Source organism: Rattus norvegicus, chromosome 2, assembly GCF_036323735.1.
Source record: "Rattus norvegicus strain BN/NHsdMcwi chromosome 2, GRCr8, whole genome shotgun sequence".
In the NCBI taxonomy this organism is placed as follows: Eukaryota; Metazoa; Chordata; class Mammalia; order Rodentia; family Muridae; genus Rattus; species Rattus norvegicus.
This window is the reverse complement of record NC_086020.1, coordinates 167395833-167412098: the sequence shown is the minus strand read 5'-3', so window position 1 is coordinate 167412098 and position 16266 is coordinate 167395833. Positions and strand designations below refer to the sequence as shown.

General features: G+C 40.8%; 1 protein-coding gene across 2 annotated transcripts in view; it reads right to left on the bottom strand.

The window, feature by feature from the left end:
- Window positions 1-1492: 1492 nt before the first annotated feature.
- The window catches only part of Gask1b (golgi associated kinase 1B), a 64869-nt gene continuing 50095 nt past the window's right edge, over window positions 1493-16266 (bottom strand). For both annotated transcript variants that reach the window (XM_006232514.5, NM_199105.2), the window contains 2 exons: window positions 9051-9277; window positions 1493-3416 (listed from right to left, as the gene is read on the bottom strand). In XM_006232514.5, the coding sequence (XP_006232576.1) occupies window positions 3209-3416; window positions 9051-9277 (435 nt within the window). In that variant the 3' untranslated portion in view covers window positions 1493-3208. The remainder of the gene's footprint in view (window positions 3417-9050; window positions 9278-16266) is intronic.

The window sequence follows — 16266 nt, the reverse complement described above, 5'->3', positions numbered from 1 at the left end:
ATTGGAGTGGACTGTTCCAAAGGGTGTGGGGAGCTGCTGCATTTGCTTTTGAAAACTAACTCAATGGATCAGAAAAAAGTACACAACTTTAATTTGTAGCATTTTTATTACAGGGTCTAAGACACATGTGCACTTTCATATCAGTTAAAAGGAAACAGGTCACACCAGACTAAGCTGCTGTATGTGAACCAAGGTAAATTCTTCTATTTTAAATCTGTTAGAGCAAATTAACCACGTAATGAGCTAATAGATACAAAATCTTAGTCATTTTTTGAGCACATCTGAAATACAAACACTCTCATCCTTTCGATGAAAGAAGAATGTTACTTATTAGAATTCAGTTTGGCCTGCAGCTATTATTCAATACTAATGCACCATCAATTACTCACTGTTTGCAAAACGAATCATTAAAAAAAATGAATGTAAAGACTGGGGAGATGCCCAGCTGTTGAGAGCAGTACCGCTCTTCCAGAGGACGTTAGTTCAGTTCCAAGACCCCAAGACAGGAAGCTCACAACTGCTTCTGAGATTCTGATGCCCTTCTTCTGGCTTCCATGGGTACTACATACTCATGCATGTATATGCATATGTATACACACAAATAAAAAAGTAAAAATAAATCCTTAAAAGATAAGTTATAAACATAATCAATGGTCTTTCACTTTTTGCTTACAATTAAGCATGTTGAAATAACTAGGCAAAAATACAGTCAGACACATCTGGGGAAAGCCAGCCTGCTCAGAAACATCCTAACTTAAGAGACATAAAAGCAAGATTTTTTTTTCTTTTTTTTTTCTTTTTTTCTTTTTTTCTGAACCCAGGGCCTTGCACGTGCTAGGCAAGCGCTCTACCGCTGAGCTAAATCCCCAACCCCAAAAGCAAGATTTAAGAAGCCAGAATGCCTGTAATTAATATCACAATGGTAAATGGTGAAATGGTAAAATCTGTAGAAATAAAAAAAGTATTCAGATGAATGTAGATCGTCTTGATAAGGCAGGAGACAACTTGGCAGAAATCTTTTAATTCTAAGTTAAGTGGGGGTGTAAAAGTGCTCGCAAGGATGATTGAGAAGATAGTTTGTGAGACAAAACTCACAGAGAGCAACCATCATGGGAACTCACCAGGGCCCAGTCATTCTCAGGTCACAGTGGAGAGAACTGCAGAGAGCATGGCAAAGTTCAACATGGCGTGCCAAGGGAAAGGAAACCTGCAGGATGGTAGGTGCAGTGCTTGGACGTGAGCCTTGAAAGCCAAGCCAAGAGACTCAGCTCTTCCCTTGGTCTGTCTTCTCTTAGACCTAACATTTTGGCTTTCTTTTTGACATGTCGGTGTGTTTGTATCAGTTATAATCTACACAAGTGTTTTTACCCCCATGATGTAGTCTATATTGCTGTGTTTTTAAAAGTTGACATCGATATCAAATTATTCTTCATCAGAATATGGAAAATGTTGTGTACATTAGGAACAAAACTGAAAAAGAGGAGACGAGAAATATGATAAAAATGTGTAATGCTTTATTTTTAAGTTTCCAAAAGAAGAAAAGGTCAGTAAATCAGCTTCTATGAAGGGAGGGGCACATTTCAGACAGGATGTCACTATGAACCGGACTGGCCTCAGATTTACAATCCTTCCACAGCTTCCTGGGTGCTGGGATTTCAGCTATGTATCACCGTAGCTGGCTATTCATGGCCTTTCAAATAAGGCACAGAAGAGTTGAAATCGAGAGAGACATGATATGCTCTAGATTCAAAGGCTCCATATAAGTAGGATAAGGAATGACCTGGCAAAGTCTCCCAGGACAGACAGACTCAGAGCATGAACCTTGTGTGTCTCAGTTCTTTCAACCCAGTGAAAAATTTGGTAGAGGGATTTGGGGAAGAATTAATTGAGACTTAATCTTGCTTAATTTGTTGCAATACGCTTTCTATCCATATGTTCTTTATGAGAAGATCCAGTCATGTGTGTTGGGTTTCATTGCAACTTCTTGTATTGAACTGATCTATATGTGTATTTAATATCTGATACCTAGATAATATCAATTTATCAATTTAATATCAATACCTAGGTAATATCAATTAAATCAGATGAAACCTAATTATACCAATGTAATCTTCTGTGATCAAAGAAAAACTTCATAAATTACAGCATATCCTTTATAAAATGACAAATTGTTAAGTATTCATTAAAAGTGGTCTGGGTTTATGGGCATAGTCATACAGTGTCTCTCTAACATGACTGAAGACCCAAGTGTGATACTGGGCACTCTGGGACATGGCATCACATACCTGTCTGTAATCCCAACACTTGGGAGACAGAGCATCAGAAGACCAGAAGGCCACTGATGAACAAAGAGTTCAAAGCCAGCCTGGGCTACATGAAACCTTAACTTTTTTTTTAAACCAACCAACCAATAAAAGCAGTAAGAGACTCTACAAGTAAATTTTCAAACAGGTAACAACATGCCTTACACTTCCTTAGTTTTCTAACCACAGGGCATAAATTGGGTCATAATTGAGACAGCAAAATTGAATTAATACATCATTGTTATGACATTTCTATGCTGTCAATAAACTTCTTAAAAAGGGAAGGATAGGAGGAGAGGTTTTTGTTTTTCAGAGGTAGCTGATTATCTGAGGCTCTAGAAAATATACTTGTCATTTGTAATGAATCTACTTCTATGTCTACTTAGAAGTTGTTTTAGGACTGCTGCTCGTGCAGAGCTCATGCCTCAAATTCCTGATGGAGAATTGCCTCTGAATAGGGTTGGGATAGCTGTTGTACCCATCAGCAATGAGAGGATGTCAATAAATTCACTGCTAGCAGCTGGTCAGATCAGTCAAATGTCATGGGAATGGTTTATTAGAAGAGCCAGTTTATACTGTCCCATCAAATGACATCAAAATGGTTTAAACATCAGTAGGAATAATCATTTGGGTCATTGCACAATGACAATACTGTGACACACATATCAGAGTCTTAAGTAAAAAATATCATCAGGCATTTTGCAATATGTTATTCTGAAACTTCTTGAATCTGCATACCTTTAAACTCTACAAACTTTTTTAAACTTAGTTCATGGTATAAACTGCGTCAGTTTCATGTATTCAACTATGCTGCCTCATTCCTAGAAACACTTAAGGTTGATACCTTTAATTAAAGAAAAACCAAGTGTGACACATGTACAGCCCTTGAGGCGGAAAGCCATTTGTCATTCGTTCATAGGTAATACTCTAGCTCCATGTGCGTTGATGTAGGTGATAAGGATTCTGGCTCTCCGCTCTATGACATCGATAAGCTTCTCAATCCCTTGCCTGCCTCCTTGACTTTCCCAATAAACCTGATCAAGGAACAGAGACTGCAGGAGCTTCTGCCTTAAGTGTTGACTCTTCAAAACAGAAACTGCAGATTCAGGAAACCTGAAAAGATAACACAATATTTCATTCTTAGCATTCTTTATGTTGCTCAGAAATATTCTTTCTTCCCCCACTTGCTCTGCCTTCATTAGTCTCATAAATCACATTATCAAATAATACCTAGAAAACCAAAATGTTTTTGTCACTGTCAAGCAGACACTTCCCCTAAAAATAAAATACAAGAAAAATGTGCTTTGAATGAACCAAATTATCTAATCCATTCAGAACTCGACATACTAATTCCTTATTTAAAGGTCATTAAAGACTGGCGAAGAGAGGCATAGAATTAAGATCTCATTAGGTCTGAAGATGTATTTCCCGTCATCTTAAGCTCCATGTCTCCTACCGAAAGCCTTTGTCTGCTCTCATCAGTAACAAGGTGGAGTTTGAGGGAAAAAAATGGTGAGAAGCAAAACATGTGTGGTTTCAGTGGAATATCCTCCCTGAGCAGCAGTTAGGTTTAAAGTGTGATGACCTCAGACTTGTGATAGAGCAAAAGAGAAATTATTAAAAAAAAAAAAACTCAATTAAAGGAAGAATTTCCTCTGGTTCCAATTATAGAATTGAGGCATCCTGGCATGTATAGTCCAGTTCAAATGGATTCATCTACAAAACAACTCCCACATCTGGGACTTAGGAAACACTGAAGAGGAGGGAGTAGGGGTGTGTATAAATGTCAAAAGGTCAAGGAGTTTGCACCCAGAACGTCTCACAAACATGGCACAAGCTGAGTAAGAACAATAGACATGGTTAGGTGCAAGGCCAGTGTTTTCCTGAGTGGAGTATTACATGATGCTCTATGTCTTGAATGATCTTGAATGTCTCCCAAATATCCATGCATTAAAGACTTAGTCCTTGGGATATTATGTCTGGGGGGTGGTGAACCTTTTAGGAGGCGAGGGGTAGTGGGAGATGGTGTCATTGGGGCACGCCTTAAAAGAGATGTTAGGACTCCACCCCTTCCTCGTTCTCTCTTTCAATTCCTGGTCATTGGTGAAAAGGACCTCCCCATCCTTGGCTATAAAAGTCCTGTTCATAAAGGAAAGCAAACCATTACTCTACTAGTGTCATTTACACTGCATTGGTTAAGGGAAAGGAAATGGCTAATATAAATACAGTAGCATTTAGTACCACCACAGTGTACTGTACCACTAAAAGATCAAAGAAGCAGTTGGAACTGGAAAATATCATCCTGAGTGAGCTAACCCAATCACAGAAAGACATACATGGTATGCACTCATTGATAAGTGGCTATTAGCCCAAATGCTTGAATTACCCTAGATCCCTAGAACAAACGAAACTCAAGACGGATGATCGAAATGTGAATGCTTCACTCCTTCTTTAAATGAGGAAAAAGAATACCCTTGGCAGGGAAGGGAGAGGCAAAGATTAAAACAGAGACTTAAGGAACACCCATTCAGAGCCTGCCCCACATGTGGCCCATACATATACAGCCACCCAATTAGACAAGATGGATGAAGCAAAGAAGTGCAGACCGACAGGAGCCGGATGTAGATCGCTCCTGAGAGACACAGCCAGAATACAGCAAATATAGAGGCGAATGCCAGCAGCAAACCACTGAACTGAGAATAGGTCCCCTATTGAAGGAATCAGAGAAAGAACTGGAAGAGCTTGAAGGGGCTCGAGACCCCAAAAGTACAACAACGCCAAGCAACCAGAGCTTCCAGGGACTAAGCCACTACCTAAAGACTTTACATGGACTGACCCTGGACTCTGACCCCATAGGTAGCAATGAATATTCTAGTAAGAGCACCAGTGGAAGGGGAAGCCCTGGGTCCTGCTAAGACTGAACCCCCAGTGAACTAGTCTATGGGGGGAGGGCGGCAATGGGGGGAGGGTTGGGAGGGGAACACCCATAAGGAAGGGGAGGGGGGAGGGGGATGTTTGCCCGGAAACCGGGAAAGGGAATAACACTCGAAATGTATATAAGAAATACTCAAGTTAATAAAAAAAAAAAAAAAAAAAAAAAAAGATCAAAGAAGCAGAGCCAGGTGGCTATGTCCTGAAATCCCTAAAGTTGTAAGTCACAGTAAATCTTCCCATTTTGTATGATGATCACTTCAGTCATTACTTACAATAACAGAAAGCTGCCAATTGTTTTCAAACAAAGTCAGCAAAACTACTGAGCAAGGATATTCAATGACACCTCACTGGACATCCTGAAGTCACTTAAGAAGAACCTGACTGAATAATTGAGAGATTTCATTGAACTTGATTATATATATAAAAACTAGACTAGAACCAGGGTCTAGCATGTATAGTGTCACAAGGTCTTAGAAAATTTCTGCTCATAGGTTAGGTTCTGCTACACCTCCAGCTTGGCCTCTTCTAGCTTGCAGAAGACCTGTGCCATATAATCACTGGGGTTCAAAGTGACTTTCAAATAAATTTAGTTGCACCCTAAAAACATCAGGGCAAGAACATATACTTAAAGACATATATTTAAAGACACACTTGGGGACAAGACACGTGACACATTAGACACTAGGGATCCAGAGTCAAGAATCCTGGTGATGACAGAGACCAAAGATTGCTGAGCTGGACAGAGTAAATAATCTTGTGTGCTCTGAGTCCCCTTAAAGCATGTACTGTGCAGTCTTGTGGGCTATGTCTTAGTGTTTTGTTGTATAATGTATTAATATCCATAATTATTATTTCTATAGCCTTTCAACCAAGTTAGCTTAGGCAGCATGCATGAGATGAGAATAAAACTGCCAGACTCTTCAATGACTAGAAGTCCTGTTCATAAAAGAAAAGAAAAACCATTATTCTGCTATTGGTTTTTACATTGCCTTGGTTAAAGGAAATATCAGTGTGTGACTCTAAGCCTAACAAAGACTTCACTTTTGCTTATTAATGTGTGAATTATATGTTTAAAGGAGATTTACCCTTAAATCCATTATACCCCATAATGCAGTTAAGGTTTAATCTTCTTTGAAAGAATAAATAAAAGTATTCATATTTTTGTGAATGTTTAAGATAGATAGATGTATGCCCTCGGCACTCTCAGTGCTGCAAAGAAATTTAAGTCCCTGTAATATCAACTTAATAAGAGATGTCTTAGGAATGTGAATTTCCCTATGCATAAATTTTCCTTGGCTCAGACATTTAAAAGAGAGAATCTGCCACGCATTCTGCCTTCAACTGACAGAGTCCTAAAGAGCAGCAACAAGGGAAGGCTGGGGGGGGGGGAGCCTCCTGGCACTCTCAAAACCCACAGGAAAGTGTTGAGAGTTTACAAAATCCATGTTATCTAAGTACAAAGTTGGGAGGAAATGATTGAAATGTGGATATGAAACACACTGAGCCCCATGCCAGTAAGAGTATTAGCATGGGAGGAGGGGTATTAACATTAGAATGCAAACACAAGTTGCCACAAAGGAAAAACAGTGGCTATAGGCTTGGAAGTGATGAGTTCTACCATTAGCTTCAGACTTACTGGGCTGTTATCCTGATGTTCAGCTCTGGGGTGGGCGGTGCTGTCACTATCTTGTGAGCTCTTTTTTTTTTTTTTTTTTTTGGTTCTTTTTTTCCGGAGCTGGGGACCAAACCCAGGGCCTTGAGCTTCCTAGGCAAGCGCTCTACCACTGAGCTAAATCCCCAGCCCCAAGCTCTTAAGCTTCCAATCAAACCTAATTCCTTTTGGAATCTTATTCCCAACTAACATGGGAACAAGTATGGCTCCACTTTCTGTGAAATTTACTCATGGCTTCCATAACTGAGGTGGGACTGATCAGACTTTGTAGCCAGCTCCAGCTACACTTTTTATTCAACATATTTTTATTGGTTATTTGGGAAATTCACATCATGCACCCAGATCACATTCACTTCCCAATCCTTCCAACTCCGCCCTCCCAACCTTGCGAACTTGCTCCTTCCCTGAAAAAGGAAGAAGCAAAAGAAAAAAAAGTTCACCCCACATGTGGCCCATACATATACAGCCACCCAATTAGACAAGATGGATGAAGCAAAGAAGTGCAGACCGACAGGAGCCGGATGTAGATCGCTCCTGAGAGACACAGCCAGAATACAGCAAATACAGAGGCGAATACCAGCAGCAAACCACTGAACTGAGAATAGAACCCCCGTTTAAGGAATTAGAGAAAGAACTGGAAGAGCTTGAAGGGGCTCGAGACCCCATATGTACAACAATGCCAAGCAACCAGAGCTTCCAGGGACTAAGCCACTAACTAAAGACTATACATGGACTGACCCTGGACTCTGACCTCATAGGTAGCAATGAATATCCTAGTAAGAGCACCAGTGGAAGGGGAAGCCCTGGGTCCTGCTAAGACTGAACCCCCAGTGAACTAGACTGGTGGGGGGAGGGCGGCAATGGGGGGAGGGTTGGGAGGGGAACACCCATAAGGAAGGGGAGGGGGATGTTTGCCCGGATACCGGGAAAGGGAATAACACTCGAAATGTATATAAGAAATACTCAAGTTAATAATAAAAAAAAGAAAAAAAAAGAATATTTATTATGATAAAAAAAGAAAAAAAAGAAAAAAAGAAAAAAAAGTTCAAATTCTGTTGCCCATATATTCACTGAAGCACGGTCAGACTTCCCATGGCCAACCCTCTAAAGAAAACTGAGTCCTTCTCCCCAATGCCCTTCCAGGCCTCCCCACCACTCTTCCCCCTGCTTCCCCACCAGAAGCCATCAATATGCGTCTGTACTATCCACAAATGCTTGAGTGTCCCACAAGACCCACTGTGTTCTTACTTCTACAGCACAGCTCTTTAGCTCAATGCTGCCTCCCTGTTTACTCTATATCCTTTCTAAGTCCTACCAAATGTCTCCCAAATGGTTTGAGTCACCTCTGAGTTTGGGGCCAATCTTGAGTACAACAGTTCTTCTTTGTCTAGCTTCCTGCAGCCCCTCCTTTGTAGTTTTCAAGACCCAGCCCCATAGTGTGTCTGCCAAAAAGACTTCTGAGTACTCAAAAGCCCTCCTACCCAGTTTAAAGGGCCAGCTGTCCTCTGGTGCCCTACCCTTCAGAGAGCTCTTTCCTAACTATATTCATAATAGTCATGGGTTAATCATGAATCCAGCATCTTACCATGCATATTAGTTCCATGGACAGGCCAAATAGTTGATTACAGATTTAGACATTTCTATTGTTCCTGCCATGTTCAATCCTGTGCTCTCACAATGGAGCCTCTGTCACCTTATTATCATCCTCCTGACAGCCCTGCATATGTCCAACCTCACCCACATGGGTCTTCACAATGAAAGTTGACCATGGCAGTGATGGCAGACTGTGGCAGGAGCTGTGTGGGTGTAGATGTACTGTCTGCATCTCTATTCCCACACTTATAGTTTCTTTAGAAATTAAATATATCTAACACAAGGTGCGAGTTTTCACAAAACATTACTAATTATTAACATATACGTGGTCTTCCAAGATGTCACTCAATTAGAAAATGTACTCTTCGTTTTGGGCATACCAGATCCTTCCTGCAATTCTAGCCCCCTGAAAGCTGAAGCAGGAGGATGACTGCAAGTTTAAGGTCAGCTTGAATGACAACAAGTTCCAGGAAAGCCTGAGCTACACAGCGAATTCCAGAACAATCTAGAGAGTGGGATGGGACTTCCACAATAAACACAACACTTACTCTCTGATGCCTTCCAACAATTTGAAGTTCAAGTTGTCTTCGCTTCTGTCAAAGAAGCCCTTATTGTTGATGAAGACCAAATGCCTTGGGTCATTCTTTCGCTGGATAATGTGTGCTAAAGTCACAGAACTTTGGTCCTCACAGTTTGGCCTCAGTCCATTCTGTACACAGGCGTCTTCCTTGCGAGGTCTGAATCCGCAGCAATTGGTATCCAAGCGATTATAAATCTGAAAATGGAAATGAAAACAAAATCCAAGATGCTGAGCAAAAGCTTGGGAAAGTCAGAACCGTTCCAAAGAATGGGAGCTGTCTGAACAGCTGACCTGCCAGAATCCAAGCAGGCCAAGCTGCTTTAATTAAAAGCAGCTGTCAGAATAAATCCATAGTTCAAAGCCCTGTGACTCAGATGTAGTCCTAAACATTTCCAGCTTCTGCTAACAGCAGATCGTCCAATTCAGGCGACCCCACCCTTGATATCCCCAGTTCCCACGGACACATTCAAGCATGTGGCCAGCAGAGTCTCTCGCTCTTGAGGAAAGAGAAGTCAGCGTGGTGTTTTTACAGACCCGGGGACTAGCTCTTGTTTTCTCCCTGGGTTTGGGATCTGCAGACTCTTATTACTTTGTTGGCTTATAAAGTCTATTGTGCTGGACTGCAGTACTGCAGGAGCGAACCTGAAATAAGACAGAGGAACTCTACAGAACGTATGAGATCCAATGTGAAACATCAGCTACATTTGAATCTGTGACAAAGCTATAGAGACTTTAGGGGCTTGTTACAGAACTCAAAAAAAAAGTAGCAAGGTTAATTAGCACATTGCTTAATATCACTGTTTTTGACCAAGAAAAAAGTAATACTTAATAATCAGAGTGAAGTAAACCTGAGCTCAGGAATTTAGTCAAACCACTGGTCTATACTTGTTAGACGGCAACCTTGGTAGGCATTCTTGCATGTCACTGACTGTGTTTGGTCACCTGTAAGCTATGACTTATTTATGTTATAAAGTTGGTAGAGAGATTAATAAAATACTGTACACCAACATTGAAGCATGACATTTGTTATTTACAAACAAATGGGACCACAGTCCTAGCTATCCTAAGATGTTTGTGGCCTTGAGCCACAGGTTAGACCTAATTATATGGCATACAGTCTTTATTTTAGATCTGAATGCTTCCCCCAAAGGCCCATCTAGCAGAGACTTAGTTCCCAGGCTAACAGTGTTGAAGTGGTAGAAACCTTAGAAGATGGGACTTAGGTCTTAAGTGATCGGGATAGGCCAGAGAAAGGGATTTGGAGCCTCACTACTCTTCTCAGTTTCTCAGCTTCCTCCTCCCTGTACCATTGCCTTCCTACAAGTCCAAAAGCAATGACGTCAGTCAGCTAGGGACTAAAGTCTGCCAAACTGTGGGCCAAGTTTAAACTGGCTGGAGGCCAGTTGTCATTATCACCACCATATATTCATGTTCAACTATATTAATATTCATGAGTAAATGAAATGTTTTCAATTTTTACTATACTAAAATAAACATTTAGAATTTAACTCTTAAGGACAAACTTTTTATTTCTTTTTTTTTTTTTTTTGGTTTCGTTGGTTTGGTTTGGTTTGTTGTTGCTGCTTGAGACAGGGTTTCTCTGTGTGGCCCTTGGCTATCCTGAAACTTGCTCTGTAGACCAATCAGGCCTTGAACTCAGACATCCAATACCTACCTTCCAGCAGTACCACAAACTGGGGGCCAAGCCTTTAACACGGGAGAAAGAACATATGGGAGAATTATTATCCAAACTATAATAAAAGCCGTGAATGTTGAATGAGTTCATGTTTGATCATAAGCTCTCATGAATTTAAGCCCTGTCAGCATCTTTATAAGAATTATATTTTATAGTTGATATTTTTAAACCTCATGAAAGCATGAGCAATTAGAAATTGGAAAGAATGACAGAGGACCTATTTTTTATAGCCGTCCCATTTGACTGTTTCCTACAGTGTGTTCTAAAATGTTCTATATAATCTAATTTTGAGTCATGAGATATTCTGATGATTTCGCCAGTTCTCTGACAATCTGCTGTGCTGGACAAGTTTGACCAACATCACCACTGAGGACCAGTTCCTCTTCTGGGAAATCATGCCACCGATGTTTTTCCGGGCCAAACATGTACTTGGTGAATACATTACCATGTGCCAAGTTTATGCCTATGCATACCTAGGGATGTACAGTCAGACTGCAAGGCCTTGGATAATGTGTTTTACCCAGTTATGTTGCTCTCTGGCTAGAGTAATGCACGTCCTTATATCTTTGCCCTTGTATAGCAATGGCTTATGTAGTTGTTAAATTATAATCTCCAAGCCATCTCAGAATTTTGTCATAGTTTTCCTCTGAGTCCCCATTCAATATACCAAGGATATTGGTATAATTCTTATCCCTTATAGTCCCTGAAAGTCAGCATTATCAGCCTGGCAGCTGGTTTAGGTATTTACCAAATACAGTTCTGTGTGCTTTCAAGATAGCTCACCAATTTTTAAAGCCTAATAAAGACCATTCCACAAAGCTGTGAACCCCAGATGATATTTTAATGGGCTTGTTTAGTGCACGCATTAAAGCAAACACTTAAGCATTGCATGGTAAAGTACCCGCAGTGCCAATCTGTGTCTCCATTCTTAAATGGGCATCCTGGAAAGAAGCCCATTGTGGGTAAATGTTTTCAGATAAGCAATAATGACACCAATCACCATTACTGTTCGAGTTCTTACTATTTTATTAATTTACTTTATTTGGGTGCATGCATATGGTACGTACTATTTTATTAATTTACTTTATTTGGGTGCATGCATATGGTACGAATGCATGTGCATGACACCCTCCACACGTAGAGGTCAAAGGACAACTTTCAGATATGAACTCTATTCTTTCACCATATGGGCCCCAGAAATAGAACTCAGATCATCAAGGTTGGCACAAGGCACCTTTACCAACCCAGCCCAGGCATGTCACTGGCCCTGACTGAACTCATACTTTCTTATTCTACAGTACAAGAAGAATCATTTTTTAAAAAAACAGTTTACTGTTGAAGAGGACTGCCAACCATCATTCTCCATAAAAGTACTCTTTCCTTTTTTAGAAAAAATATATCTTTTCAATGTTTACCTAACTAAAATTACACTCAGAAAAATCCAGGTGTTCCTGCCAAACTTTTTAAAGAGATGGGATAGATATTTTTAGATATATTTCCTTCAGGAGCTTTCCCCCTTAATTCTATTTTCCTTTGGTAGCAATCATTTTGTCTTTAGGAAAAAAAAGATATCTTCTAAGTGACTTATGTTCTCTTACTGCACCTAAACCCAGGAAGCCTCTGCTCATGGCGTGGCTCTGAGAGCCATTAGAGGTCTGCAGAAAACCAATTCCGTTTTCCACAAAACCACACCCTATCCGGGTGTGTGTTCAAAACTAGGCACATCAAGGACTTGGGTGAGTTTATTTATATTGTCAAAGTAATAGGCTTAAACAACTAATTGCAGACAATGTCCAGACAAAGCAGCAGAAATTAAACGAAGAAACTGAGCTATGATAAGGAAGAGGCAGGTGACTCCTCTGGGCTCCCTTCTTCTCACAAAGAGGAGAACTCGGGATTCTAACCGGGAAGTAAAAGCTGTCTTCAGAGCACCATGCTCTCAGCCATCCTGATACTATCTTTTGGGTACTGTCTCCCGTCTGAGGCAAAAGAAGCATTTGTTTACATTTGCATAAAACGTTAAATGATTCTGCGTGCAATTAGTGTTGATTACAAGAGTTTCAGCAGAAGTACAAAGAACTTCAGGCCAGAACAGCAAGGAAAAATGCACGGAGGCAAAGTCATAAGACTTGAGTTTAAAGAGCCAGGGAGCAGGAGCTGGAGAAGAAATGCTTTATTACACTCAGTGGGCAAAAGTGCTCTGCAAAAATGCTCGGGGTATTTCTCACGGTGCTCACAGGCACTGTTTGCACTGGCGTTGCGGACCGGTATGAAGCGGGGTGAAGTGGCCTGTGTCCTCCTTTGGGCTGGTATGAAGTGGCCTGGGTCCCTGAGCGACACTGGACAGTACAGTTGGAGTGCACTGCTGGAACCAAAGAGAACATGAAGCCAATAGAAGTTAAGGTGTCATGCCCCGGGCTGGAGAGATGGCTCAGCGGTTAAGAGCTCCGACTGCTCTTCCAGAGGTCCTGAATTCAATTCCCAGCAACCACATGGTGGCTCACAACCATCTGTAAAGGGATCCGAAATCTTCTTCTGGTGTGTCTGAAGACAGCTACAGTGTACTCACTCTACAGTGTACTCACATACGTAAAATAAATAAAATTCTTAAAAAAAAAAAAAAAAGAAGTGTCATGCCCGTGTGAAAAACTCTGAAAATAGATTTATCTGAAAACTTTGCCATTCTCTCACATCGAACCAAAAGGACCGAATGCCAGTGAGCAGAACATCAGGGTAAATCATTAAAAGAATGAGAACTGAAATAGAGCATGCTGGGAAGCTGAAGGAAGACTATAATGAGGATGTTCTCACCTACACCGACAGTGAACTCCCATCATCCACATGTTATAGCATAAACCAGCCAAGTTAGATAAACCTGTACATTGGTATATACCAATTTTTCTTTCTTCATTCTTAACTAGTCTGCATGAACATAGGTGTGCATGTATGTATTTCTTGTTTAATGAGTCAGAATCTTAACATTCTTTGTGGAGGGGAGATATATATCTACCTATCTATATATAGATGTATATACGGATATAGATAGATAGATAGATAGATAGATAGATAGATAGATAGATAGATAGATAGATAGATAGATAGATAGATAGATAGGGATATAGATATATAGATATATAGATATATGTATATGTATATATGTATTAATTTGCATGTGTACACATGCATGGAGGTATATTCGTTCATATTTATAGGTCAATGTGGAAGCTAAAGACTGACTTCAGTATCTTTTCCTGTCACTCTCCCTGTTAGTGTTTCCAAAAATCTCTCACTGAACCTGGAGCTCATAGATGAATCTAGACAGGCTGGCTGATGAGCCTCTGTCTCTGATTGGTTGAGGCTGGCTGGCTGATGAGCCTCTGTCTCTGATTGGTTGAGGCTGGCTGGCTGATGAGCCTCTGTCTCTGATAGGTCTAGGCTGGCTGGCTGATGAGCCTCTGTCTCTGATAGGTCTAGGCTGGCTGGCTGATGAGCCTCTATCTCTGATTGGTCCAGACTGGCTGGCTGATGAGCCTCTGTCTCTGATTGGTTGAGGCTGGCTGGCTGGTGAGCCTCTGCCTCCGCCCCACACTCACTTTCTGGGGTTACAGATGTATACTCACTACCATCTTTTATATGGCAATTAAACATGCAACTCCAAGCCTTCATGAAAATTGCACAGCAAACATTGTACCAACTAAATTATCTCCCCATCTCCTCTCGAGTCTTACTGACTTCAATCAATCTATTTGGTTTTAGTTTAAAGTTTTTGATCCAGAATCTGTCTATACAACCCTGCCTGTCCTAGAACTTGTGAAATAGAAGAGAGATTCACCCACTTCTGCCTCCTATCTAGGAGGGTTAAAGATGTGTACCCCCACACCTTGCTCAAACCTTAAACAACTGTCATCTTTTGAACCCAAATTTAAGGGGGGAAGCTCGAATATTCAAGAAAGTATGTAGATAAACAGAAATTCTGCACAATGATTTACCCAAAGGCTAGTATGTTGTGGCGAGCAGCCCTTAATGAATCAACTCTGCTGAATGCTGTAACTCAATTTGGATTTGACTATGTACAGACCTTCAACAAAGGACTACCTTGTATTGAGAAAAGCAAGCACAGTAAAGTGTTAGCTATGCCAAGGGGAGAGGAACTTATAAAAGAGCTGTCAGGAGCAAGCCACCAGATGCCTCTTTGCTTTTGGCTAGTGTCTGTCTTTGGTTTAACTGTACTAACCATGGATCATGAATTCTGCATCTGATAGAAAATCTACCATAATGCCTTGCATTACATTAGCATAACAGGCAGGTGAAATGGAAATCCCAGAAGAAAATTCTTTCTTTTATATGGCTGGCAGTTTCCTGGCAGAGTTCCTCTGACTTTCAATTATTTGATTGAACATCTCACTTGCTTGTTGAAAAAAAAATACAGGTAGAAAATAGGTCTTAATTTCAACAATTAATTTCAAAAGGCAGACACAGAGTCAAATTTACTCGAAGCACTCCAAGCATAAGAAAATACAAAACATTCGGGCTTGTTTGTCAGAGAAACTCACATGGGAAATGTGCTCTGGGGTTTTGTCCTATATAAACCTTTGCGTATTTGTGATGCTGCGGAGTTGATTTCCTACCATCTAGTGAGGAAGGTAACTTCATCATAAGAAGACCAATCTTAGACAGACACCACAGCATCTGTGGTGCCTGTTAATACAGGCACAGCTTCTTCCTTCAGGGAGCTACAGAAAGCAAAATTCTGAAGAGGAGAGAGAGGAGAGAAGAAAAGACAGGAAAGGGGAGGGAGAAAGAGAGGAAGAGGGAGAGGGAGAGGGAGAAGAAGAGGGAGAGGAGGAGGGAGAGGGAGAGGAGGAATGTGTTCTCCCCGTCCTGCACATATACCACTTGGGAACTGTGTCACATCATGAAGCAAGCCATCAATTTCACTTGTGTTCCATGCTGCCATGGCAACCAATAAGCAGGTTCACATGACTAGCAGGGCAGTTGAGGAATGATGAGAAATGTAACAATGCTCCTCTGTGTCTAACATCTACCGAGCAGCACGGGCTCTCAGTTCTTGTGTCTGTGAGCTGCTCTAACTCACCTCCACCCCACAATTTCACATTTAAATCGCTATCAATGGACGCCAACTCAAGGCGGATCTCTAGGTTCTTACATATTACAGATTCACACGGAAAGACGTAGTGTTGTCTCTCTGTTCAATGTTCAATGCTGGGAAGTACTTAGGATACAATGTTAAAAAGCTTCACTGTCTCATAGAAAGGCTCTGGATAAAGGCACTAGGCAACCAACAGCCTATTTTTAGGGAAAGAAATTCACTTTCTATAATTTGAACAAGCAGAGCTGCATAAAAATAGACTCTGCCCGAGACACACCCACCTTCCTGCAGTGAGTTTTAAAAAGCACTCAAATGAACAAACAGAAAAAGACAAGTATTTTTATATCCTGTGAAGTTCTGATTTGTAGACTGAATTTA